Source organism: Candoia aspera, chromosome 2 (assembly GCF_035149785.1).
Source record: "Candoia aspera isolate rCanAsp1 chromosome 2, rCanAsp1.hap2, whole genome shotgun sequence".
Taxonomy (NCBI): domain Eukaryota; kingdom Metazoa; phylum Chordata; class Lepidosauria; order Squamata; family Boidae; genus Candoia; species Candoia aspera.
The window spans coordinates 155781362-155809300 of record NC_086154.1 but is presented as its reverse complement, the minus strand read 5'-3'; the positions used below and the strand labels follow the sequence as shown (position 1 = coordinate 155809300).

Sequence of the window (27939 nt, the reverse complement as noted above, 5' to 3'; positions counted from 1 at the left end):
CTTTGGTCACAAATATCAAGTAACACCTTAAACATTTCTGAGAATTAAATAGATTTGGTGAGGCTACGCTAAAGGAAATGAATGACTGTGACGTTTACTTTTTCATTACTTTTTCACCATGCTGGCTAAGGAATTCTGGGAGTTGAAGTCTGCACAGCTTAGAGTTGCCAAGGTTGAGGAACCCTGCCTTACACAATTATCTTCAGATGTATAACTGTCTCTCTCAAATAAAAAAATTAGTGCCAGAGCAGGGTGGCAGAAAACTTTTGCCCCAATACTTTGCAGATGTGAAGTTGACTTCTAAGGGCAGTCCTATTTTTCTTCTCTCCTTTTTTCATTTTTATAGCTCTGCCAGACCTTACATTAGGCAAGAGGTCTCCAGCATTGGGGCCTACAAGCACCCTTGGCATTCTGAGAGCATGTTATGAGCACTTCCACAAAATGGTTGTCACAAAACACCCATAGACTAGAAGAACCAAAGCCTACTGCAGCCATCCACAATTTTATCAAATTAAATAGTGGTGGGAGCTTAGTGGGTGCCAAGGAATGTGTTGGCAAACACATTGGCATCTCCAGGTGCCAGGGTGAGGTTTTTGCCACAAGTAGCTAATTCTAAATAGTACACACTGCTACTGTTGTTACATTTTTGCCAATGAAAAGGGAAAAAGATGCTTCAGATATTACACATTTTGACTTGTGGAGGATGGTAATGGCAACATTTGCTGCTCTAGCTGGAACTTAAGTTGTTTAGAGTTGGTCTGAGTTTGTAATACAATCTGCTGTAAAATGTACCTCTCCCCGCTTTCCCTCTAGATTTCTGTCTAGTCGTTCATGATGGGATCCCAATCAAATAATACAAAATTAGATGTTGATGTACATGTTAACCATATCTTAATTATATGACAGCACTGAGGGCAAACAAAGCCACTATGTCCTCATGTCTTATCCGTCTTGGCACTAAGACAAAGTAAATCCTTAGTAATGCAGGTTGAGTTTGCAGCCTCCTGATAGCCTCTCTTTGAAGACTCTGTGTGCCTGTATAAAGACCAACACATGGGAAGGAGCCGCTGGGTGACCCTGGGCCAGTCCCTCTCTCTCAGCCCAACTCACCTCACAGGGTGGTGGATGTGGGGAAAACAGGAGGAGGAAGGAGTATTGGGTATGTTCCCCACCTTGAGTTATTTATAAAAATAATAAAGGCGGGATAAAAATAAATAAATAAAATAAACTCCTAGGGTAGAAATATTTTGTTTAAAGCGCTCCCTCACAGCAGTACCTCATGCTTAACTTTTGCTATCACACGTAAGATGGTATGATGGCCGGAGGAATGGAACTTTTCCCTCAAAGTATCTTAACCAGAGCAACTCCTCTCAGCTGGATTAGAGGAATGGGCCGAGGCTGTCCCCAAATGTCAGTTGGGGAGAAGGAAAGGGAGGTTTGATAGGAGGACGAGCTGTGCTGGCGGGAAGCGCTGGGTCTTCACCCAATGATACCTTCCAGCAGACTTGGGTGTTTGGTTTATGAACAGTCCTGTCAGCTAGAGGATAATGCTGACAACAGAAGAATGCCCTCAAGTAATGAAGACATTTCTGAAGAGGAAAGACCTTTTTAAGACCTTCTAAACCAAATTAGACCTTTTGGTTTAATTTGAAAACACACTTACTTTATTCACTATAGAGCAATACAAACCTGTACGGGCCTCTTTAAGTTGAACAATAAATGCTGTTTTATTTTTGTTTCTGAACACCGTGCAGAACATTTGCGACTGAGCCTATAGACGTTCTCCCCGTATTCCACTACTAAAACAAACAGAACAGTTCCAGATTGGGAAAAGATACTAAGGTGGTAGCAATACTGGGAAGATCTTATACTAGTTATAGGCCACCTTTTGGTCAGGAGCTCAGGGTGGCATATATAGCATTTCCTCCTCCATTTTTCTGGGGGCTTTCAGATTCTTGTTAAATAACATATGACACAATCTGGTGTTAATGTAATAAAGTGATGTTAAAATATACCGTTTTGCAATAACTGAATGATAGTTAAGGGAACATCTGAATTTCCTTTTGATTATTCTTATATTTTTACTACTTCTCTTTGTGAATATGAATAAAGAGAGGTGGTCAGATCTGGTGACAGCTAATGTATTTCTGGGCCCAAGTTAATCCCTTGATTTTGGCTCATACAGTAAAGCCTTAAAAAGGGATCGGTATTATATGCAGAACTGCCTTTGTTTTCCCTGCATTCTGAGAACTCTGTATTACAAATCCTACCTGTGGAGATGAAATGGGAACAGCAGGTCCTGCTTAGGCCAGGCTCCATCCCCGGCAATCGCTCTCATGGAGCCTCTAAACACTCCTCTGTTTGTCTTGGTGTGTAATGGAATTCCAATTTCATTGCAGCACCTATGTTAGTTTAGACTCTAATTAGTTGTACGCAACTGCTTTAATAGAAGTGGCGGTTTTTAAGTTTTGTAGTACTGTATGCTGCCTGAGCTGACATTTAAATTCTGTCAATACCCTGCAAATTGGGTACAAGGATACTATACTGTAGTAATATAAATTGTAATATAAATAAGACATTTTTAAAAAAGAGGGTGAGGAAAATAATCACTTTAACATGTTACATGGCCAGGTGGCATGGGTACTATTCTGGGTAAAAGGGAGGAGCTGAATAGTAACTGGGTTCCAGTCAAGCCATTTTTACTTGCAAACTCCAAAATTAAAAAAAAAAAAAAAGCCAAGGTGGAGGCAGGGTCTGCAGTGAGCGAACCTGCACAATTGATTGCGAGGGGTCGTCTGGCCCAGGCAGCTTTGCATTGGACAAAGCGCCCCACCCGCTGGCTGTGTCTGGCCGCTAAGCCAGGCAGGGTCAGGGCCCGCGATTAGGCTGTCTCAAACGCAAAACTTTGCCATTGCCCTTGGAGGGCAGGGGGCAGAATCAGGTCCTCCTTGCAGGAGTTCCCCCTTTAAGAGCCAGACAGCACTGTTTTTCACGAAAAGTGGAAACGAATCTCTGGAATGCTTTTTACTGTTTTGTTTTTTAAGTCAACTGGGGGAAGGAGAACTTGCGCCATGGAACGCGCGCACCTTGCCACGAATTTCACAGACTTTCGGGGCGCCACGCCAAGAGCATCCTGAGCTGGACCTGGCGGGGTTAAGCATAAAGACGTCACATCGTGCGTTCGGAACTCCGCCCCCCCGCAATAATGTGGAGAGGTTTGAAAATCACCCCACTGGAAGCCCCGCCCCCCCGCTTGCCTTGAGGAGGAGCGCGAAGAAATCGGGTAAATGAAGCTGGTATCTACCGCGTGTACTCGTGAGTGGTGAGCGCCTGGCACCTGCCCGGATTCCGCGTGTTTGTGCACGAGTCCCTCGGGGTCGCCCAGGCGCAGCCGAAGCAAGAACAGAGCAAGGAGGGCGCTACGAGAGAACCATGAGCCCGGGCGGACTGGAAACTTCATTGCTCGCCTTGATGCTGTTCGGTACCCTCAGCCGAGTTTCCACGAACGGTAAGAGGGAGCGGGCAAGGTGTTGAAACTTAGGTGGCTTTTCAAATGACAAGGGGAGGGAGGCAGGGAGCAAAACAGAGGAGCCAGCAGAGGTTTCGTTTGTAGCTAAGAGGGCAAAGCCTGGGGAGTGGAGGAGGGTTGGGGGCTCGGAAAATGCAAATCCTTCCGACGCCCCCGGGAAAGCCGCGAACTCTGTCTCCGGGTTAGAACCTGGTACCCGAGTCCCGGGCCGAAGGTGGCGCCTTCTTTCATTAAGAAAGCTTCTGAAGTTATCCCCGCCCTCCCCTCCGCGTGGCTTGGGTGGGCTTCTGAACGCGAGTCGTTCCCACAGCTCCCTTCCGGGGCTCGTTAATAGCGTGGTTCCAGCGACGGGCGAGAAAGCAACGCGTTCCTCAGCACCTGGTTTTAAAGGAAGTCGCTCCTCGCTTGGGATAACTGGATTCCCAATTCGTTCGGCTTTCCGCCGGTTTTTTTTCCCAAAGCATAGCGTCGTTCGCTTCGCTTTTTGCAGGAACGGGCCATAAACCTGTCGCCCCTTAGATTTTGACAAGGATCGATAGTTAGCTTGCCTTTTCTCCGGCCCTTCCCATTCCCACCTAGCTGCCGCTGTCCTTTGTATCTCATTCAAGGCAGCGGAAGTCCCGTACTCATTCAAGGCAGCGGGACTCTACCCTCTGTGCTGGTTACTCCGCCCTTCAACTTGAACGGGAGAGATGAGCTCACGCGCCGGACCCTCCCACCGCGCGGCTCTTTGGTGCCTCTGAGTTGCTTCGTGACCAACTTTCGCCGGGTGGGGGAGGCACCGGGCAGCGGGACCTTTACGGGCAGGCTGTAATTAGAAGGCGGTTTGCTTCCTTTTGCTGTTCAGTTAAACGAGGAGTCTCCCCTTGAGTAAATCCCACGTTGAATGGTCTGGTAAAGATCCGAGGTGGATTGTTTTGCCGCTCCTTAGAAAGGCAAATATTGATAGGACATTTTAAACTACCCAGAAGTTAGCCAGCGGTGCGCACTTGCTTGCTACCGTACAAATCCTCTTAGAATCATTGCCGCTTAAAGACTAAGGAGGATTTTCAGAAAAGCGCTCGAGGTTTAGGTATTTGGGTGGAGCTCTGAGTTGAGATGTGGTGGAGGGCACTCCTTTTGCAGGAGGTGGCCGGAAACGGGAATATGGGTAGGACTGAGCTGTGAGTAAGCACCCTCTGCTACTGGGGGTTCTTTTCAAAAGAACTGGCGGCAGGATGGGGGCTGTTGTTCCCTCCCGGAGTTGCACAAGGCTGGTGGACCTGGTCGGGGAGAATAAAGGCATCCTTTCTTGGCGCTTGGCTTTTTCCTTAGAAAGGTATCTTGCGTGTATATTTATGGCTGAATTATTCCAGTATTTTGAACCGCAACCCGTTGGTGTTTAAAGGTGGGTGTATGTGAGGAGCCATCTGCTTTAAGAATTGCAATTATTTCAGGGAGTGTAAGGGAGGAGTCCTACAGAGATGATCACGCTTCTTGGGGAGGATCCTTTAGAGACCAGGAGAAGGCTGATGGAAATTAAGAATGGGCTGTGAGGTCATGGAGGGAGGTAACTTTTCCCTTTGGCGGCATGCAGCTAGCCAATCACGGACTTTCTCACCCTTAGGTTGCCATCCCCATATGCTCCTCTTGCCTATTGGTTGGTAGAGAAAATAGGGCCTCTAATAGCTCTCTTGCTTCAGGCAGTGGCAGAGCAAAGAAGGAAGGCTCTCCAGTTGAGATCCTTTGATGTTAGACATTCATTTTTCCCTGGTTTCTGCCATCCCATTGCAAAAGCCTGGCTAGACAAATACCTCCCTCTTCTCGTGATACCCTTTAATATCCCTTGCCTATGCTGGTGTTGCAGTTTTAGATTTCTCTACACATAACAGGGTAACTGCTAGGTAAGACAAAAATATTTGTGATGGGGAGGGTCTTGAAAGTATGGGATATGATCTCTTCTCCGAATGCCCCCTTATTTAAAATTGCCCCCAATTTTATCACAGATCTTTACAATATACATTAATAAATTGACAAGGATAGACTTCACTTTTTTTCTGTGCTTGTTTGCAAATAGACATGCTCTTCAGGTTTGCTGTAGTTAAAGGTTTTCAAAAGAAAGAGCTATTTTCTGCCATGTAGCTGTTAATAATTGAAGGAAATCTGTTCTTGCCTAATATATCTGCTATTTGGGTAGCAAAGTTCCAAAGGACAGTTACCCCCACTTTGTGTCTGATATATTTGCTTTAAAAACTCTGCTGCCATAATCTGAAATGAACTTCAGTCATGTTTACAAAGGGAGGCTTTTGATCATTATGGCAATACTCGGTTGTGGTTTGATAATACTTCTCTCAAAATTATCAAAAAGTTTAAGCCTTGGTCCACAGAATCCTGTAGAAGGTAGTGATTTTACCACAACAAACTAACTTGACTCTTGCTTTGGCAAACTGTAAGCTCAGGAAATGGTTGGTAAAATTTGGCATTCAAGAATAGCCTTTATGAACTTCTGAAGGTGTTGGGACTGCAACCTCCAGAATTCCCAGCTCATGTGGAAGCACTTGATTAGAGAAAGCTGTACTAGAATAAAATTAAAACTCAAGGTTGGAGCAGTGTATCTGGTTAGAAGAGCTTGGGGTCCTCGACTGTGCTTCAGACTTTGGTGACAGGAAGATCTGGAAAGGGTCATGGTATCTTCTCATTCTCCAAGGCGTATTTCTAGCTTATGAAGAAGCAGAGTTCTGGTCGAGAAAAGGAGAAAATAGCCATGTGTGAAGAATGGCAAGCATGTTGGTCTTGCCCAGAATATATTAACAGAATGCAAAGTGTGCTCAGGCAATATCCTGCCCCTTGAGAAAGACCTTCCTTAAGAAGTACAACCCCTGACATTTGCACACTGCACTGCTGGTGGGGTAGGTGTGTGATGCTGCCTCATTTACCGAATCCTCTGGCCATTTACTTGTTGGAGCTGCTTTAAGTCAGCACCTTATGCTAGATTCAGCAGGGCAAGATGCATTGCTGCTATGTTGGCTGCACTCCCAGACACACTGAACTGAAGGCAAGTGCTCCCCACTAAGCTGTAATTGTACGGAATGCTATGCAGGTGTGATTCATTTGTCCTGCTGGCATCTCTGAAGCCAGAAGCTGTAGAAGTTGAGCTTGCCCCACTCCAGTGTGCACTTCACTACTGAACTGACGTCATCTGAACTCCTGTTAGGTGAATCACTTTAGTCTGGCCAGCAAGATAAGACTTGGGTGTGTGTCTTTAGTGGAAATAAGCTCCTAGTTTAATGCCGTGCTTTGGTAATGTGCAACTGCAAACTCATGGTTCCGGAATGCCCTTTATAAAACAAATACATATAGGAGGCTAGAGTATTTTGTGAGGCATTTTAATAATATTTTTTTAAATAATTAAGCTGTATGGAAACTGGGAAGAACATCTATTGGGTTTGCTTAAGTAGGGGTTGATACTGGGAGATAATGTTTTATGGAAGCCATGTTCACACTAGGTACTGCAGACTAGGCCCATTTATAATAACTCTGTGGAGTTGTTTACTACAGGCCAGACCATAAAGTAATGGTTCACATAGCTATGCAGGCATCCAGTTTTGAAGGTAAAAATGTTGCCCTTTGAATCTGAAACTTTGTCCAGCCTTAATTGTTGGATAGTTGACAACCTATACTATAGCTGTTTACTATAATAAGATAACTATAGTCTGCCCATAGTTGACTACCTAAATGACTGTCCTATAGTTGTTGATTGGGAAGCTGTGTTGGGAGAATAGCTTACAGTACTCCAGCCCTATATTCCAGTGTTTGAGATTGAAGGTCACTGGTGAGGTGGTGTCTTATTTGAATTTCCCATAAAAAGCTCCTTGAGATCCCTTGAGGTTGCATAAATGTAAATCTGCTTGTTGCCTCTTCTGACTGCCCCCTATGTGGTGTCAGGCACAGAACCCAACAAAAGCATCATAAAGTGAGTACAGGAATCAATTTTCGACTTCAGTAGAATCAGAGTCATTAACTGTCTGTAGTTAATAAAGAGGTAAGCAAAGTCGGAGACAGAGGTGTGTGAGGTTGTTTTTAATAACTGGGTTACAAACTTACATTTTTTTTTAAGATACAAATCTGTAAAGGTAAATATTGTGAACTTTTACTGCAATGAGGAATAATTAACAATCATAAACATGGTTGCATGCTGTTAGAAATACTTTAACCTTAGATTGTGTGTCTGGAGTAAGACAAAATGCAGAACTGGGAACTGTTACTCCCGGCTGTCCAGGAAGCTGTGTAGTATACTCCGTGTAGAGAGCAGTTTCTACTTTTTGGTGGTCCAGTTCATATCACCATGGGTAAATTGACTGACAGACTGTTGCTCAGTTGTTTGCTGTTTGTTCTGTAAACAGTGTGATTGTCTGGACTGCCCATCCTTCAGTTAATTTATTTACTACGAGCAGTCCTGAAAATAAGAGGAGGTGGTGGTGTAACTGCAGCCCCACCTCAGGATGTGTACAGTTGGCAATGACAACCAGCCTCCTCCCTCTCATGAAAGGCAGGGAATGACTTGGTGATTCAGCTGAAACCTGTCCTATATCTTGCCCAAATTGCACCATCAGAAGATATAGTTATACTCCTCCTGCTATATATGCAGTTTTTCAGCTATAAATTACAGCTCAGGGCAAAATTGAGGCTTGCACTGTTTGCACAATTAACAACTGTGTGAATGGTTTAAATGTTAATTACGGCACTTCCAGGCAAAACTAGAGCAGACCCTTGCAAGGTCTGATTATAATTAACTCTTCAGTGATTTAACATGCCACCAAGATCTTAATCTGACATGCCCCATGCTTGTATTTTAGATCTGTAAAGCCATTTGCAGATTATGACATGCGTGAATGGCGCAGAAGACCCTTTCTTTAAAACTGCCCACCATACTAAATCCATGGGCATAGGCCCATGGACATGGCCAAGCTTCATATGAAGTAGGCTTAAGGCTGGACCTGGGTTCAGTGAACAATCCCATACTAGAATTTGAACAGGCTACCTCCACATCTGAGGATCTCATTAAGTGTTACAGTGCTGATGTTAAAGGGCTGTGTGTGCTTATCCATGGCAGCAATCACACAACTGAAGAGTCCTATCCTCATGCCTTGTGGGAGTAAGTCAAATTCAGGGAGCTTCTCCAAGCCAGAGGCATCTGTTGTGATGGTCTATTCTATATCTGGAGGAGTAAGTCTCCAGAGCAGATTAACCTCTGATGCTATACTGCATTGGATTTGCTAAGGGTTGGATCTAAAGTTAATCAGCAAAGCTTTATTTAAGGCAATTTCTCTTAATTAACTCATGAAAAAGAAGATCTATGCCCAGTCCTTTTGTGGCAACTGTTAAGTTTCTATAAGGCCCATGTGACATTGCCCGTATTGTCTCGGAATGATAGGAGGACTCCAGTTGAGAGGTTGGCATAAGGTTTTAGCAACAGGTATCCAACCAAACAAGTTGGCTTGGAGGTCATGTCCTTCCCTGAAAAAACTTTCCCTCAACTAAAATCTAGGAATTAGTGAGCAGGGAAGAGATTGCCTGTGTTTACAACAGCAGTGAGGCAAACAGAACTCTTAGCAAATTCCAGGGGTCAGCCCTGGCATTAAAGAAGGCTCTGAAGCTTGTGACCCTGCTGAGGATACAGCTAGTCCAAAATCAGACTAGAAATGTGCATATTTTAGCAGCTAAGAAAGCAGTTCTCCAATCTTCAGTCCTCAAAAACTATCTACAACATACAGTTGGAATGGAATTGATGAGTGGACTAGCTGTTAGGGAAGGAAGGGTGCACCTTCATTGAGATGAAAGCTGCTCTCACTGCTTTGTGGCTTCCTGTAGAAGCTCAAATGGCAGCCTCTTCACAAACTAGAGTACAAGCTGCTGCCCTAGATTGGGTCATCTGACCCAGATTGCCAATCCTCATGGGTACCTCTTGCCCAGAGTTTCAGGCACAGCTGTTCCAGGCCAACCTAGGTATGCAGGGGATTCAATTTCCGTATGTAAAGAGTGTACTGTACCAGTGAGCTACAATTCCTCCTCCAGCTGTATCAAATAAATCTCACTGTTATTGTCTCATCACACATCGTTCTGTGTGTGGGTATGTTTGTTCGTTTGTGGATACAATCAGAAGTGTCTAATTCTAGATAAATCTATCTGGTCGGTGAGATCTTTGGAGTCCCTTCCTGCCTCTTCCATCTTTGTGGAGTTTGAGAAGGATAACTCTGCACTTAGAATTAATTTAAGCAATTGAGGTGTGTATAGTAATAATACATATAAAATAGACTTGGATTCATATCCTGTGGTGAAGGTACTGATAAATACCCCATGAATAGGTTTTGTGTAATTCACACTTAAAGAAGTTGTGCTTACTGTATAGTGGTGAGGACTGAAGGCAGAATGTGGTTGTTGCTCTTTCTAATGGCAAATGAAACTCTCTTGCAGAGGCGGGTAAGTGTGGAAGAAACGAATTTCAGTGCAGAAATGGAGACTGTATTCCTTACAAATGGATCTGCGATGGCAAGGCTGAATGCCAGGATGGCTCTGATGAATCTCTGGATGCCTGCAGTAAGTTGGCTAATGCTAATTTTGAGCAACTTTTCCTCTTCCAATCTCCCCAAAAGCCACACATGAAGAAGGGACAGTCTTCAAGTACCTGTGCCTACAAGAATGTACTCTGGGTTTGCCTGGATCTCTACTATCTCCTTCATAGAGGCTGGATTTGCACATGCTAAATCATGGTTTTGCTAACTAAGCTGTTTAGAATAAATCACAGCTAGCTGTGATTGCTCAATACACTAATACATAAACTGTAATATAGAAATCAGAGTGGGTTCACACAACATGCTAAATGATAAACAGGTAAGTTACCTGATGGCTTACTGTAATGTGTACGTTCAGCCAGTATCTTACCAATTATATTCTGCCCTCCTACTGAATGTTTTCCAAGTTCCAATGGGCCATAAGTAGAGGAGACATTCTTCCTACAGACAAACTGCTTGTTTTGAGGATGGATGGAAGTTCCCTACCAGGAGAAGTGGAACAGCTGAGAACAAAATATGGGGTTAATCCCTGTTAGCTTCATCTTGTCTCATAATGTGGGGGTTCCCTGCTTCAAAAAGAATTTGGAGAAGAGAGGAGTTTTGTGGAACAGGAAAGAGACCAGTGTGGCTTGTTTATGCATGCTGAGGATGCACTTGGAATAGCTTTGTCTTTTTTTTAAATTCTGTGAATGCTAGCAGCTTGAGATGACATGGCAAAATTTGTTTTATGTAAATGACTGCAATGTTTTAAGCTGTTAGCCTTCCTTCAACACTGCTCTTGGTTTAGAGTATATGAAATGGAGCCACCTTGAAACTTGTAGCTGATCTTGAATGTAGGCAGCAAGTTAGACTAAATTTCTCTGCATCGTTAATCCTGAGCTTTGTAGTGAAACGAATGAAGTTCTAAGGCCTTTATTGTATTCATGATTTGATCAAAAAATAAACACGGAGACTTTCCAAGTAGATCGAAAGATGTATTCATTCTGTGGATTTCAGGTTTTACTGACATTCCCCCCCACCCCCCAAGTCTGCAGCTAAGAGTTTTCTGCTGCAGCTTCTTAGCCACCTGACTGGGTGGCCTCCTTCCAAGATTCAGGGGTGAGAGAACAGAAGTGACTAGATCTGTGGAACAGAGTATCTTTGGGCAAAGCATAATGGGCCAGCACAGTGACGTTTTCTCCCAGATGCTAGAGTTCCTCTCTCAGGAGGTGGGATGGAAGTACCTGGAACCCTGGAATACCCTTTACAGCTCTCGAAGGGAAAAGTTGGAGGGAGGCATGGTGGCAGCAGTCTTGCAAGGAAGATGATTTTTGCCTCTGTAAGGATCAGCTGCAGTGCTGCATGTCAGGAGAGCAGAGTTGCCACGCCTTCTTGTCAGCCCCACTAGGTAGGTCAGACCAGGAAATCAACTCCACAGGAAGGCTGGAACTACTTTTATTGAGATTGGCTGTAATAACAGAATCTTGTAAGCCTGATTCTGCTGTACCACCTCCTCCTCATAGTTCAGTGATTTAGGGAGGTGTCTGTCTGAGCCACTTCCAAATGTCATTTCATCATTCTGTAGTTAAAAAAAAATGCGTCAGCCCTTTTTGCCTAGGTAACAGTCCCTGCCTATCTCCATCAAGGTCGTGTTCCTTACTCTCTCTATGTCTTGTAGCATTGCACTTGCTAGCCTGACAGCATGTGCTGGGACACATAGCTCAGCTGACCAAGACTGCCATGTTTTTTTCTCCCCATGCTAGAGCTTGTGCTGTCTCCCTCTCTCCCAGGCTCTCTGGGCAGAGAGCAACATCCCTACGCCTAACCCTAAGGGGCTGCTTTGCTGAGGCTGTTCTGTGCCACAAGGCTGTGGGGTTACAGTGTAATACAATCAGGGTTGTGTGTGTCTTTTCAGAATCTGTAACCTGCAGTTCAGGCCAATTCAGCTGTGGTGGCCGCATCAACCGTTGCATTGATATGTCCTGGTGGTGTGACTCGCAAGTGGATTGTGAAAATGGCTCCGATGAAGACAACTGCCGTAAGTCAGGGCTGCGCAACTTAGTGATGGAGGATATTGTGTCTTAATGGCCTCATAAAGGCAGGTGGTACCATAATACTGTCACTTTTAATGTAATTGGCTGTTTTTGTTGCTGAATGCTGTGTGAACTGTAGTAAAACCAACAGGGATAGAGATTCCTTTGTTGGAGCACCAAAGCTTGCGCTGCTTTTAAAGATATGAGAGAGAATGTCCCCTATTACGCCTTGTAGATTTTGATTATCATAGTCTACTAATCTTGCATTTTGGAGCGTAAAAGCTAAAGCTAAAAAATTAATTATTGTCCTCTATCATATTTATTAGTTGAGACTTCAGGCTTCTTGCATTCATCTGTTGCAAGCAGTCTTGGACAGGTAGATGAAAAGCAGCAAGACAACTCTGAATCCGTGAGAAATGATATGTTCTTCAGGATCAGGGCCTCTCCCTTGTTGTTTAGTACGAAACCTGTGTCTACTGATGGTGCCCTGTTTAAAAAAAGAATAACTCACTTGTAACCTTTGTATCCCACTGCAGCTGTAGGTTGTGACCGATAATCTTGTCTTCTGCCTTTATAGCTCCTAAAAGCTGTGCTGATAATCAGTTCCAGTGCCAAAATAGGAACTGTATTGCTTTGGATTTTGTCTGTGATGAAGATGACGACTGCGGAGATAGCAGTGATGAGTTAGACTGTCCCGCCCCAACCTGCAATCCGGAAATGTTTCATTGCAACAGCTCGGAATGCATTCCCAAGTTCTGGGTCTGCGACAATGAAGCAGACTGCAAGGATGGATCGGATGAATCGCCCGCGTTTTGTGGGGTCCAGGCAGGAGCCAAGAAAGCCAATCCATGCTCTCTGCTGGAGTTCCACTGTGGGAGTGGGGAGTGCATCCACCAGCGCTGGCAGTGCGACGGAGGCTTCGACTGTAAGGACAGATCAGACGAGGCCGACTGTGGTAAGCATGAGCTGAGCACTTCTCTGAGCTCTCTGCAAAAGCTGCGGGAGGTTATGATACACGTGGCACGAGATCCTTCACTGAAGGAGATGTTCGACTTGGGAGCCTTGGGTGGCTGAAGGGAGGGGTCAGGGATCAGTTATTTAAAGCAGCACGTTTCAAGGTAACCTGGAAGAGGGCTGGAACAGACTGCCTTAGAGAGGCTTTAAAAGTGCTTCAGTGGAAAGAACAAATAGGAATCAGGGAAGGTCTTTCTTTTTTTTTTTAACTGCCAGATGCCCTGGGCAGAGCAGGTGCTGCATGTGTTCTCAAGTCTTCAAGCACTTCATGTAACAATAAACACAGCTACTGTATGTGGGTTCAGTACGATCTCTGGGACGCAGGCTGGGAGAATGAAAGGCATCTGTTTCCCCAGCCCCATCTAGTGAATGTATGGATTGGAATTAAGAGCTTGATAAAGAGAGCAGACAGTTGGAGAAATGGTGGTTTATGGAAGACTAGACCCAAGTGAGAGTTGAGCAAGATGCTGAGCAGCCTTCAAGTTGCCCCCAATTTCATTCATGATGTCTTGCCCTTCAGTAGCTTCTGGCAGGTGCTGGCTGACAACTCAGGCTTGATGGAGTGCTTTACACTACAGGCAGTCCTTGTTTAGTGACCACAATAGGGACTGGCGATTCTGTTGTTAAGTGAAGTGGTCACTAAGTAAAGCCGTGACTGTGCTTATGTTCTTACTTCAGCTTTATATTACAGACCTGCTAAGGTTATAAATACCTTAGTGGTTGCAAAGTTACTTCTTCATCACCGTTGTAACTGTTAATGGTCGCTAAGTGAGGCAATCACTAAACAAGGACTACCTGTCCTGCTCTCTGGCTCCTGATCAGAGCTGCAACGAAGACAGCCTCGTGTGGTTTTGGAGCCCCCTTTCTTTGCTCTTTTAACTCCACTAGCCTAGTGACAGATTTCCATTTATGGCAGAACAACATAGTAGCTGCTCAGTTCAGGGTGCTGTGCAGGAGAGTTGGAGGTGCAAGCTTGGTCCCACGAAATGAAATGAGATGTACTGTGTGTCGTGCAGAGCTAAACACTGGGTTGGCAAGGTTTTGGCCAAATGGTGTTGTCTGTCTCTAAAGATCTTCTTGCTTTTGCCCAGTGAAAGCAACCTGCCGGCCGGATGAATTTCAGTGCAATGACGGGACGTGTATCCATGGGAGCCTGCAATGCAACAAGGAGTATGACTGCAAAGACCTGAGTGATGAGGTCGGCTGTATCAACGGTGAGCCCTGCAGGTGGCTTTGTGTATGAGTCTGGAGAGCCTGGGGGAAGGCCACGTTCTGTCTCACCCTGAGGTCCTCAGAGAAGGCACCTCTGCAGGTGCAGAAAAGCCGGTGACGCATTTACAAAGAAGAGAAGAAGTTGCTTTCCTGTGGGGGTACCCCGACTTGGACAGTGAGGGGAAGACTGCCAGCTGGTTTCTTCATTCTTAAATGTTTGCTGGGATTAGCTTATTGTCTGATGAAACTGGAACTGCGTTTGCAGTATGGTAATGTTTTACGTTGCCTTGGGATGTCTTGTGGATGAAGGATAGTTCAGATTTTTTTTTAAAAAAAAATAGAGAATATAGTGTGTGTTAATGTGTTAAGTGCTTCTGCTGTCTCCTGTTGCTACTTTTCTGCTTATCTTCACTTTCTTAACAGCTTTCCTAGAAAAGCTAAGTGGAAACTGCAAAGGGAGATTAAACAATGTTTCTTTTTGCATTCGTAACAGTGACAACTTGCAAGGGGCCAAACATATTTAAGTGCCTTTCTGGGGAATGTATCAGCATGGACAAGGTCTGCAACGGGCTGAAAGACTGCAGGGACTGGTCAGATGAGCCTCTGAAGGAGTGCCGTAAGTATTTAATAATTTCATATGCTCACTGTAGTTTGCTGTGGCTGCCACAGGTTTGCTAAGCTGACCTTGGCTGAATCCTCCCCCAGTAACGTTAAGCAGAGTCAGGCTGGCTACTACTTGGATAGCAGACCCCCCAGGAAATACTAGTTCTGTAGGCTAGTCTGGGGAGTTGAAAAAGCATCTGGGAAGAAGACAGTAGCAAACCAATACTTATGTTGTGTTGTAAAAAACCATACATGGATGTGTTGAACGGGACTGGAAGGGCTCTGTTTTCGTTTGCTAAGCTTGCCCTGTTCCACTTCAAATCAGAATTCCAGATTCCTTGGCTAGAAGTAACCATTGCTTACCTGAGCACCTTCACCTCCTCCAGGCTAAGGCAAGAATTCTTCCAAGCCTGGCATAATGTTTTACTTTCAGTTTCCCCTAACTGGTAGATAGAGCAAAAACCCTATACATGAACACATATGCCAGTGGGACCCTGGAGAGGGAGGGAGGGAGGGAGGGACAGTTCTTTAGAGACAGTTCAGTTCTCTGCACCAGCCTTTCTCAGCCTTTTGACCCTGGAGGAACCCTTGAAATATTTTTCAGGCCTCGGGGAAGCCCTGCACATTCAGGCTCAAATATAGGCCAGACGTTTTGAAATTATTATATTCTATTATAAATTATAATCTATTCTATTCTATTAAATTATTCTATTATATATTCTATTCTATTCTATTATATATGCATTAGCAGTGTTCTTCAACTAAAAATAAAGCATGAAACTTACCTCTTTAATGTGAAGTTGCCTGAATCTGAAATAATTTTTTAAATAAATCGTGATCTCCCAGGAAACCCCTGGTGACCTCTCGTGGAACCCTGGTTGAGAAACCCTGCCCTGGAGTGATATTTGGCACATTGTGCAAACACTGGAGCTGAGCAGGAACAGCAGATGTGGAGAAATAGCAATACTTGTGACCTCAGTACTTCAGTGGTTGAAAGCTAGGCCTTTAGAAATCCTTACAAAAGCATGTTTCCTATACTACTGTATCTGGCAAGCTCGTGGCAGAGGCAGTATTTGAACTGAGACTTCCTCTTGGTCTCGGTCAGTAATGGGAAGACACTACAAATGGACACAGCATTGAAATTCAGATTGCTCAAGAGGGCTCTTTGTAAATGTGTCCTTAGATCAATCATTTTGGAAAACAACAAGGGTTTGCAGATGTTTGTGAAGACCAAAAGTGCTTCAAGGTTGTTTCTCTGAAATCAGCTTCATAATGTACTCTCCTAACTTTCCAGGAACCAATGAATGTTTGGCTAACAAGGGAGGTTGTTCCCATATATGCAATGACCTCAAAATTGGATATGAATGTTTATGTCCTGAAGGCTTCCAGCTGATTGACCAAAGAAAATGTGAAGGTAAGAAAGTTCTGCCATTTAATTTTCTACAAGATGCTTCTCGATTTAATGCTGGTTTTCCCAACTTTGTAGTCTCTGGGTGTGTTGCTAATGTAATTCCCATCATCCCCAGTCAGCATAGACAACAATGAGGATGAAGGGACTCTTAAATTTAACATATTTGGAGATGAGAATTCTTGCCTAAGGAAGAGGATTTCTTTCTCAGAGGCTTCCACTTTTTTATTTCTTTTGCGTTGGTTCTTGAGTTGCATAAAATGTGTTCTTCCTTGCCATATTTCATCATGCAAACTGCTACGGAAGTTGTTGCTTCCTGGTAGTAGCTATTGTGCAGATTCCTTGCAAACCTGGATAGGAACACTTGCCCCTCCTCTTTTGCATGACCTCATGGAAAGTACCCTTGCATTCACAAAGCACATGAAGCCTTTTTCAACAAAAGATTGACCACAGCAATGCCACAGTTCCATTGAATGCTTAGCAACATCATCTTGGCTTTGTAGATATTGATGAGTGTCTCAGCCCTGATGCCTGTAGCCAAGTCTGTGTGAACCTGAAAGGAAGCTATAAATGTGAATGTAATGAAGGATATCAGATTGACCCAACTACCAAGGCCTGCAAAGCAATTGGTAAGTCTAGGATTCCTTCTGTGCAAGAGTACTGGGGAATCCTTTGGAACCTCTCAGTTCACTGATTGTTTTGTGTGTGTATATGTGTGTGTGTGTGTGTGTAAGAGAGTCCATTAATGACCCTGGAGTCTCAAATGTCCCCTTTCTTATTCCTTTGTAGGCACCATTGCTTATCTCTTCTTTACCAATCGCCATGAGGTCAGGAAGATGACACTGGACCACAGCGAGTACACAAATCTGATTCCCCATCTTAAAGAGGCAGTGGCCTTAGATATGGAAATTGGCAACAATAAAATCTACTGGTCTGACAGCTTTCACAGGAAAATATTCAGGTGAATTAGCTGGAGCACCTGTGATACCTTTCTGATTGTTGGGTGAACTAGTGAAGAACCAGAACTGTCCTGGGCAAGGGGATTCACCAGCACCTAAAAGGGTTCTGTGAGCAGATTTGTGAGTTGATATCTTGGAAAACTACACTTTTGGGCCCAGGGACAGCAGGTTGAGATCTCCCAACATCTTCAGTTTAGGGAACATTACTGCCACCCCAATAATTAGGTTGAATGACCCCACCACCCCTAATGCCGTTGCATAGCAGGGATAGCAATGCACCTGCAGCAAGCCCAATTTCCCCTGCAGGCCCAGTTGCACAAACAAGGTTTCCCTTCTGGTTATCCACAGAGCAGTGCCTCTTGATGCCAGAAGACTCCCACGGATGACTATAACTACTCCCCCTCTCTTCCCCTCACATGGGACTGTAGCTGGTGCCAAAGCTGAAACCCAACCAGGCAGAATCTTTGTCATCTAGTGCCAAATCCCAGGTGACTTGGCAAGCTTTTGGAGCTCCTCAGCCACCCCAGTAGCCCCACTTCCACCCACCCTATTCTCACTAGAGACAGGAGGTCACAAGCAATGCCCAACCCTGGTTTCTCACCCAAGGTATAGCCCTCCAGGCCCCCACCCAAACTCCGTCTTGAAGAGGATCTCTTGATATTCTTACATGAGGAGCAGATGCGAGGGAGCCGATGACGGAATCAGAAGTTATTGCTCCAAATCACATTCTCACAGATCAAGTCTGTGTTAAAAGGTTTATGCAGCAGGGCGTTAACTCACCCCCAAACACCTTCCACTTAACCTTGATGTCACAGAGGTTCGCTGGAGAACCCATGCCCAGAGCATGTCCTGTGCTAGCTGCTGCCAGTCTGGATCTCCTGTTGTCCACACAACCTTTGGGGATCCCATCTGCTTCCGCTGCTGTCTGTCTGTTGATGCTCATGAGTCAGGACATTAGGGAGACAGACAAAATACAGTAGCAACCAGGGATTTCGCAGGGGATCAAGAGAGAGTACTTAAATTGCCTAGCAATTAAAGGTTGCTGTTAAGAAATGGGTGTTTTGGGTTTGTTGAATGCTGTTTTTATCAGGCTAGCTAAACCCTTTCTCTGCTGATTAGCAGGGCTCAGTACTAGCTGCTTCTGAATTATTGCTTGGAAGTGTATGGAAAATAGATGCTGTTTGCCCACTAATCCTGCACCCACCAAATTCTGCCATTGTGCAGCCTTTATTTAAATGGGACTTCCCTGTTTGTCTTGCACACAGTACCCCAATTGATAAGGCTGGCAACCACTCCCATCATACCACTGTGATCAGCAGCGGCATCAAAGATCCAGATGGACTCGCTGTTGACTGGGTGCACCGCAATATTTACTGGACTGACTCTGGCCTAGGCACCATCTCTGTGGCCAGCAGTGAGGGCTTGAAGAGGAAGACTCTGATCAAGGAGGTCGGTGCCAAACCACGTGCCATTGTGGTGGATCCAGTCCACGGGTATGAGTCTTCTTTGAATACTTAACTGTTGGAAAAAAGGAGGGCAACCAAGTCCTTCTCTGTGGGAACGTGCAGTGAGAATGGCATCAGGAATTGTTAAGGAGAAGGGCCTGTGGCTTAAGAGAAAAAGCACATACTTCGTATGTGAACAATCCTAGGCTCAGCCCCTGGCATCTTCACTAGGTTCTGGGAAAAGTTCTACTCAAAAATCTAGGCAGCCATTTCATGTAGATGGACCATAGACCAATTCAATATAAAGTAGCTTGTTACATCCTAGTGCATCTGAAAATTTAGGACAGCACAATCTGGCTGCTGTTTCCTCTCGTGGTATTTCAATTGTGGGACAGGATTGTGGGAGCAGGGAAGGCTATTGGGAGAAGCAGAGAGGCTTGACAGATTAGGGAAAGAAGGTGCTACGGTAAGCATTCAGGACAGCGACGAGTTTTGTAGCTATGGATGAATTGGCTTAAATGGACTTTTTGCTCTAATTGTCTTTTCCCTCTCCCTGTCTCCTCTCCTTGGTAGATTCATGTACTGGACTGACTGGGGGATGTCTGCTAAAATTGCCAAAAGTGGTCTGAATGGAGTGGACAGTTTCCCTTTGGTGAAAGAAGGCATTCAGTGGCCTAATGGAATAACACTAGGTATGTCTTGAACAGTTGAAACAAAGCTAGTTCAAAAGAAGACAAGGTTCTGTTCATCTGCATCTAAAGAGAGATCCTTCCCTCTGAGATTTCTGTTGCTTGGCTCCTGCTATCTTGTTTCCTTCCCTGACAGTCATTTGCCTAGTTAGAGAAGCATAATACAGTTTTTTAAGCTCTTCCCACATTGGACATTCCTGTGTTGGGGTCGAGCAAGGCTGTGATACAGTTTGGGACATGGCTGAATAGTGCATCCTAACCCAGAGAATCTGCTTTTTCTGTTGGACTCATACTGGTTGTCCAGTATTTGCATGAAAAGCAAATATGACATGGTGCCCTTTTTCTGTTTTGGAGTATAGTTCCAGTAATCCTTGAGTCTAAGTTTAAGGGAGTCCAAACCGTCTGAAGGGAGTCAAGTTGACTACTGCAGCTTTAGACTCTAGGCATCAAAGGATAACAAACACATTCAATTTTGGAATTCAGATCATCACATTTCTTCTCTTGGGGATGGCCTTTGAGGGCAGATTTCTCAGTGGTAGCATGGGACTGGGAATAGCTTCTTGGAAGTTGTTTGGGTCAAAGTGTTCCTGATATCCAGGGCACTTCAGTAAATGCTAAGGGCTCCTCTTTGGAAACTGATCCTTAAAATAAATGAGAAATTCAGCAGCCTCACCTGGAGGATTGTGTTGAAAATATTGCCTCGTGTGACTTGTTTTCTATTCTAGGCTGCTGTGAGCTGTTGGAGGGTTTTTTCTTTGCATGTGAACAAAACGGTGTGGGATTTTGCTGTATATCATTTTGACATCTTTCTTCTGTGCTAGATCTGATTACCCATCGCCTTTATTGGGTAGACTCCAAATATCACTGGGTCTCCAGCATTGATGTGGATGGGGGAAACAGAAGGACTATCCTTGAGGATGAGAAGATGTTGGCTCACCCTTTTGGCATCACAGTCTTTGAGGTAAGATAGATTAATAAGTTGTGAATCTTCGGCAGCACCAAATAGTGACACAGTGTTGCTTGGATAAGACAGTTGCCCTGCGATGGAATTAGCTCTAATACTTTTTTCCTGGTTTGTAATCAAAACAGCCGCCACCACCACCAGCAGCCCAGCAGCAGTGAGGGGACAGAAATAGTTGCTGTGAATCCCAGACCAGTTTAAATATATACAACCCATCCTCTTGCAGGAATACTTAACAAGTTGCCAGCATTTCAAAAACCAATTATAAGACTATAAAGAACAACTAGTAGAAGAATTGGATTTTGTATGGTATTAGCTTTAGTAGCAGAAGAGTGAACACAATTTTAAAAACAGAATTGCTCCAGATGTGTGCATTAGATGGCTGCGAGGCAATGGAAATTCTAATTCAATGCATCTGAGGTACACTAAAAATGATATTTTAGACATCTGTTCTAAAATGTCGAAAGTGTGGATTTCTGGATAAAAATTTAGACCAGGGCAGAAAATTTCTAGTTCTCCAGATATTGGTGAATTACAACCCCCATCAGCATGAACAGTAGGGAGGGATGTTTGGCAATTCATCAACATCTGTATGACCACAGAATCCCTATTCCTGTCTTACACCCTCGATACAAACAAAATAGATGTTACGATTAAAACCAGCTTACGCTATGCCATCTCCTTTCTACTGCATTTAAAGTTTGCTTTAAAACCTGAAGCAATTTATTCACATGTTTGAAGTGGCCGATTTGTCAGCAAATCCTATTTTCCTAGACCCTTTAATTCTGCCCCCTCCCCCCCAACTTACTTCTGAATGGATCCCTCTTTTGTCTTGGGAAACTGCGGTGGCTGGATGGGTTTGGCAGAGTTTAATGCAGCTAGTAGTCAGCAAGATTCACTGTCCATATTGACTCCTTATCCAGGATAAAGTATTCTGGACAGACGTCATAAACGAAGCCATCTTTAGTGCCAACCGCCGGACTGGCTCAGATATTGTCAAGGTGGCAGATGATCTCTTTTCACCTGAAGATCTGACGCTGTTTCACTCTGTGCGGCAACCAAAAGGTAAGATGCCTCTTTTTTTCCCTTAGTTTCCCTTTTTCCTTTTATATTTTAGGCTGCAAGTCTGAGGGCTGGTCTTCGTTAGTTATTTGTTGGGGTCACTGCCTAAAAAGTGATGACTTGTTTTATAAAGGTCGCCCACTTAACTTGCCCATAGCTTGTGAAATCTTCTCTGAAGGAAGAGGGTGTCTCTCTTTTCCAGGTATCAATTGGTGTGAGAAGAACGGCATTCCTAACGGAGGCTGCCAGTATCTTTGCCTTCCTGCTCCCCAAATCACTCTCCACTCTGCCAAATACACCTGTGCCTGCCCTGACGGCACACACCTGGACACCGACATGAAAAGTTGCACCAAAGGTACAGAGACCAAAGGGATAAAGTCAGGGTCCTTGTATGGAGCAAGGGGGAGCTTGCAAGGGAATCAATGCTGCCTTGGTGGAGGTGTTGATTAGCAGTTTTCTCCACCATTCAGGTCCTGTTGTATCTGATGCTCCGGCTGCTGTTGCTGCAACAACAGTGCAGTCTGCAAAGACCTCACCTACAGCATGGCTGCTAACCTCAGCCGGGACGCCACGGCAGAGAACTGAGCGTTTGCCTGCAGATGTGCCGAATAACGTTGCTACCAGCATCCCGGAACATACCACTCGTAGGATGGTCACCCTGTCCCAGCAAGGTGAGGGGCTTCTGTTCCATCCAGGGACCCCCTTACCTTTCAGGGCAGAGCTGCAGCACCAGTTAGCATCACTTAACTGCCATTGTAAACTGCCCAGAGTCCCTCGTTGGAGGGAGATGGCAGTGACAAAATTTGAAATATAAATCAATATAAATAAATTTTTGCCTGACAACTGAGTGGCAACCACTGAAAAGAAACCTATCCCCAAAATAAAATATTGGTTCCATCCTGTTAAAACATTTCTTCCACACACCTCCCACATGATGGGAGGAGATGGGCAGGGACAAATTGAGTAAATAAAATAAATAAATTTTGCATTAGATAAGATTTTGTAGTCTTGGAATAAGACCTCCGTAGTAAAAGTGTAGTGTTAGAATCTGACTAACCCTAAAATGAGGGAAATGGGGTGGAGAAAGCCTGGCATGAATCTGTTCTGCAACTAAAGGAGGTTTGCTTCACTGCGTCAGTTCAAAATGGGGAGCAGGACATAGTCCCCTCCCCTTCCCGTGGAAATTCAGCACATACTGGTTTCTTCAGTCTCTCCTGTCTCTTCCCTCCACAGCTCGAAATGGCATTGCTGCAGAAACAGATGGGAGAGAACGGAGTGGTCCATCGGCACTTGCTATCGTCCTACCTCTGGGTAAGACTATTTTCAGAGGAGGGTTTGCTGGGGGCAGGGAGAGGAGGAGGAGGAGAGTGCTCTAACTCACAACAGTTAATATCTTCAATTAAGGGCCATTACAAAAAGTAAGCATTTGTGCTCAGAAGGCATACTGGTGTAATTACAAATTATTTATGATTTGACCTGCAGTTTTTACACGTCTACTTAGCATGTTTCTTGTTCTAAGCCACTGCAATGGGTTGCTTAAACTGATGTGTCTTCTTGGGGGCGGGTTTCATTTCAGTTCTGGTCAGTTTAGTCTCTTTTGGGATTTTCCTCATTTGGAAGAACTGGCGTCTCAAGAACACCAACAGCATCAATTTTGATAACCCTGTTTATCAGAAGACAACTGAGGATGAAATCCATATCTGTCGGAGCCAGGAAGGATATACGTACCCATCGGTAAGCTGAGGTTCAAGACGACAGGAAGATAAAAGCTTCCACAAGGCACTTGGTGGGCAATATTGGGCTATATTTCAAAATTACTGCCAAGACACTTGGCTTCCTTAACTTGCTGTACTGTTATTGACCCAGCTTGATCCTCCACCCCTTTAGTCTCATAACCACAGAAAATGCCCCAAGTAATAGTTTGCTTAGATTGAAGAACAGAAACTGGGATACTTAATTTCCAGTTTATGCAAGTTTGTAGAGTTTATTAACAAAAAGAAATTCGTATTAGTTAAACATCCATTAGTTTTACATCCATGGCATGTATACAGCATATATGTGTATGTACACACGCACATACATACAGAATATAAATGGAATGTGTAGCAGCTCTTAATTTGAATTTCTTTAAACAGCTACAATTTTTTTAGCAAATAGATACCTTTATTTTATTAGAGTTGCACAAATCAACCCTTTGATACTAACATTTTTTAAATGTATTTTAAAATGTATTTTAAATGTAGCCTAAAAGTTCAGTGTCAAACTCTTACATTAGTTTAAAAATTCTTAGCCCACCCGTTGTCTTTTATAGCATGCCCTCCACTCCCCAATGCCACACTGGTTTCTCTTTTTAGAAAGATGTGATAAAGCAAACAGCTTTGGTTATCTAACCATCCTTACTGAAGGGAGATGAAATTTACTCAGAGGAACCATTGGCTTGCTCCAAATGATGAATTGATTGAACTACAATAATTCACTTATAGTTAGGTTTGGTTTTCTAAAAAAGTAACTGCACAAGGGTTCAGTGGAAATGCCAAGATGCCCAGCCCTTGGAGGCTGGTGTTCCATTCCCTAACTTGGTTTCACACCTTTCCTGTTGGCCAGTGTTCCATAAAATAGAAAACACTTAGTTTCCAAAGTGCTTAGCACCTCTTTTGAACTGTTGATGCCTATCCCACATTTATGAATCTGTAACTTTCCAAAGCTGAAGCAGTTTTTAAGATCTCTGAAAAGCTGAGTAAAGTAGATGAATTTGCAGAACTTAGCCTGACTTCTATCATTAAAAGTGGGAGAGAAAATGCCCATATAAATACTTGGCCTGACAAAGATCACTTGGCTGCCCGACTAAGATCTGAACCCAAGATTTTTTGAACCATCCCACCTAGTACACCTCAGTAGCTGATTTCTTCATTCCACATCTTTCTTTTAGAGACAAATGGTCAGTCTGGAAGATGATGCAGCATGAAACTGCCTCTACACTTCAAGTTCCTCTCTCGGGACTTTGCTGCTTATTTTCTGGGTAGAAGAACACACACCGTCTGGCTTCAGTTCTCCCCCAGGCATCCAGTACCACTTCCTGAATGACTTGCTGGATTGTTCCCACTCTCCTTTATTTTTTTTAAGAAGGAGGCATTTGTCAGCTGCCATCTTCACAGAACACTGCAAATGAAAATCGATGGCATTGTTGGGTTTTTATGTTTTTTCTATATTTATTGTGCCCAGTGCCAACAGGACACTGGTATCTCTGATGTGCTCTGGGTCTCCTTCATCTGACACAGAATATTCCTAGGTGTGAAAAACAGGAATTCAACAAAGAGGAGAAGTTCTTCTCTGGATGCAAGTTGGGTGTGCTGGGCTCTTCCTGTGGGGAGACCTTTATGCCCTAATTTATTAGGCATGAAGTGAGCCTGGAAGGGCTGGGAACCTAAGTCTAATATGAGACAAGAATCCAAAGATACCTAGTCCATGAGCTGCTAGATCCCTCCCTCCCTCCCTCCCTCCCTCCCTCCCAAACTAGACTAGAGAAGTTTTGAAAGTGGATCCAATCACCCATGTTGTCAACAAGAAACATTGACTTTATTTTCTAACCCCAAAGGAAAAAGCTCAAGGTATTAGGTCCTCTTGGGAACCTCCCTCTTGGTTCAGGGTTGCCCGTTCTCCAGCTTTCCCTGTCCAACCTACCATGCACTTTTGTTTTCGGGTTCAGTTTGTGATCTGTGTAGCCTGTGATCTTGTATAACAATATTTGCACTTGATTGTTTTCCTTGCCTCTCTGGTCACCTGTGCCCAGAAAGTAAGGGGAAAAAAAGTAAACCAATGACACAAACAGGCTGACTCTGGGGATGTTGCATTTGCTTGGTGCTGGGCCTCTTGTGCCTTTAGTGCAGGTAGACAAAAAGGGGCAATAGACTGTGCTGGCCAAAAAACAGGAAACAGAAGCCATTTTTTTTTCATATTCCATCTCAAGTCACTGCTATACTGTGGCCTTAATACTGCATCTCTCTTTTCTTCAGCGTTACCTTTTTATACTTGTATCCCTTCCCATCTTAAAGGGAACAACACTTTTTATATGGGGAGGGAGATGCACAATGGATTCCCCCTTCTCCACTGAGTTGTAGCACAGAATCAGAGTTCCATGTAAGACAGAAAGAACCTGTCCTAGATGTGCCACTTTCTATGGTTGAAGGCAGTGGTCTGTCACGGACTCTGAAGTGGGCTGAAACCAAGCCGATTTGCTCTTTTGCAACTGAATTTTCTGGAATGGTAAACAGATGATATCCTGACTACTTGCTTCTTTTAAAATACTGGTATTGATACTTACAGAGAAGTAGAATTGGGATATAAATACGAAAGATCTGCTATTGGTATAATCTTTCCCATTCCCTCTAAGAAACAGAAATTACTTGTGCATCCTGTCTCCCTTCTGTAATGCAGAGCAATCATTGGCTAGAAAACCAAGTGGCAATTTTTTGCTCTTGGCCTGGCACTTCTAATTCCCTTCCCTTTGAGAGGAAAAGCACTAAATGCCAAGGGGAAGCCCTCAAACCTTTTGTTCAGAAGCTGTGAAAGATGCCAACCTCTTTCACATATTGTAGAATGTGTAAATGTATGTGGTCTATGTTAAGGTATAGATTTCCTTTGCACAAAAGTTGCCTTGTCTATTTGTACATATGTTCATAAAACACATGACTTATTTATTTATATGTTTATATTATTGTGGTTGCTAATTGGACTGTTTTTCTGTCCCGCCTTACGTTACAATGTCTTTTACATTGTTTTCCCTTCCACAAAACTCTGCTTGGTGTGTGCACGTTTGTGTGTGTGATGTAAGCGTGGCCCCTACCTGGAGTAAGCCTGCCAGGGTGAAGGCAGTTTAAAACAGGCATTTGTGGAAATGTACTTTTCAAAGAGAAGACAAAATCTACTGCCACTTCACATGGTTGGACCTTCTCCTATATGGTTTGAATCACAGGTTATTTTTGCTTTCCTACTGGTGCTCTTAATAGTGTTCCTGGTAGCAGGTGACTGATACCAAATGAATGATTAACTTTGTCTTCTGCAATAGTTATGAATCTAGTTAACCTAGAAGAGGTATGTCTCCCTTAGATTTAACTGCTGACAGCATTTCTTAACTAGCTTAGGGCACTGCATGTTTTTGTTATTGTCCTCTGCTGCCCAGTTTCTTCCTTCTGGGTCAGCAGAATTGACTACAGCTGAAGGCGGCTGGGAATCAATTGTTTTTGGTTCTGCGCCTTTTGCTGTTGCACTGTGAATTTTTAAACCCTTAATTCTGCATCACTGTATTAGAATTGCATGTGAGTGTCCAAATTCAGAAACGCAAGTTGTGAGGGTCAACAAAAATTTGTAGTGATGAACAGCTAGGGGGGGGGTTCTGTTTTTATGTCTTCTGTCAAAGTAAAACCTTATCAGAATGACAATCCTTGTGAAAAGCCTCACCAATTAAAGGCTGAATCCTCAAAACAGTCTAGGCATATCTAGTGGGTTGTCTTGGTTTAGTCGTGTTCCAAAATCTGCAGTTTTTTACACAAGCATTAGCAATGGTGCCACTTGGGACAAAAATGTGGATTTTGAGAGGATTGTTAGCTGTCTAGTTTTTTTTTTCTTCAGCAGCCTAGAACTCTGCTCTAATACCTCTCGTGCATCTGCATGACTCTAGAACTGGAGGATAGGACTTTAGGGTGAGCCTGTGTTCTCATTTTATGAAGCAAGGCTCTAGGAGAATCTCTTCGGCCTACAACTCATGAGCCACACTTAACAAACTTGTGCTGATCCCTGGAATGATAGGGCCAGTTACGTTTCAGGATGTCTATGTTAAATCTCAGTGTGTTTTAAAAAGCAGAAAACCTGTGGAAGATAGATGGGGATGGATGGGGTGTGAAGAGAACAGCGGGCCTCTGCTTTGATGTGGTAGAAGGTTGCAGAATGACTCGGGATGCAGGGATGGCAGGGTTCTCCCTCCTTTCTGTGATACCCCCACTTCATGTTTGCATGTGTTGATGCTCTTGCCTCCCTGGTCGAGGCAAAGGAAATCCAGGTGAAGCCATTTTAACTGGATAGTTAAACTGGTTTTACATGTAAGCATCTGACAAGTAAGTTGTACCTTTACAGATGTGTTGAGCAATATTTTTAAAAATATTAAACATGCCCCTGTTGAAATTTATGGGGTATTTCCCCAGATGTTGAATGAATTTAATAAATGTTTAAATATGCTGGAAGTGTGTCATGCTTCTTTCTATGGCCAGGGTCTGAAAACTGCATTTCAGTGTAAGTGTTGACCTGGGGGAGGAGTGGTCTTTTGTATTGTCTCAATATATTTGAAGTTGGCATTCTTGGATTTTTGCAAATACCCAACATGCTGTTTTTGTGGAACTGAACTCAAGAAGCCTCATGTTGCCAAGTCCCAAATGTACATGAAGTTTCAGAGGCCAGTAAGAGTTTTGAATGCATTTGCACACAGGCAGTTGAACATAGTC

The 27939-nt window shown here is 43.9% G+C and overlaps 1 protein-coding gene across 1 annotated transcript; it reads left to right on the top strand.

Moving 5' to 3' along the window:
- Window positions 1-3276: 3276 nt before the first annotated feature.
- Window positions 3277-27676, top strand: LDLR (low density lipoprotein receptor). The gene is made up of 18 exons (XM_063294446.1): window positions 3277-3508; window positions 9983-10105; window positions 11975-12097; window positions 12670-13047; window positions 14198-14320; window positions 14812-14934; window positions 16216-16335; window positions 16833-16958; window positions 17119-17290; window positions 18554-18781; window positions 19307-19425; window positions 20244-20383; window positions 21307-21448; window positions 21648-21800; window positions 21916-22116; window positions 22679-22756; window positions 23022-23179; window positions 24375-27676. The coding sequence occupies exons 1-18, from the start codon at window positions 3433-3435 to the stop codon at window positions 24408-24410; spliced, it is 2619 nt and encodes an 872-aa protein (XP_063150516.1). The 5' UTR covers window positions 3277-3432; the 3' UTR covers window positions 24411-27676.
- Window positions 27677-27939: the final 263 nt, after the last annotated feature.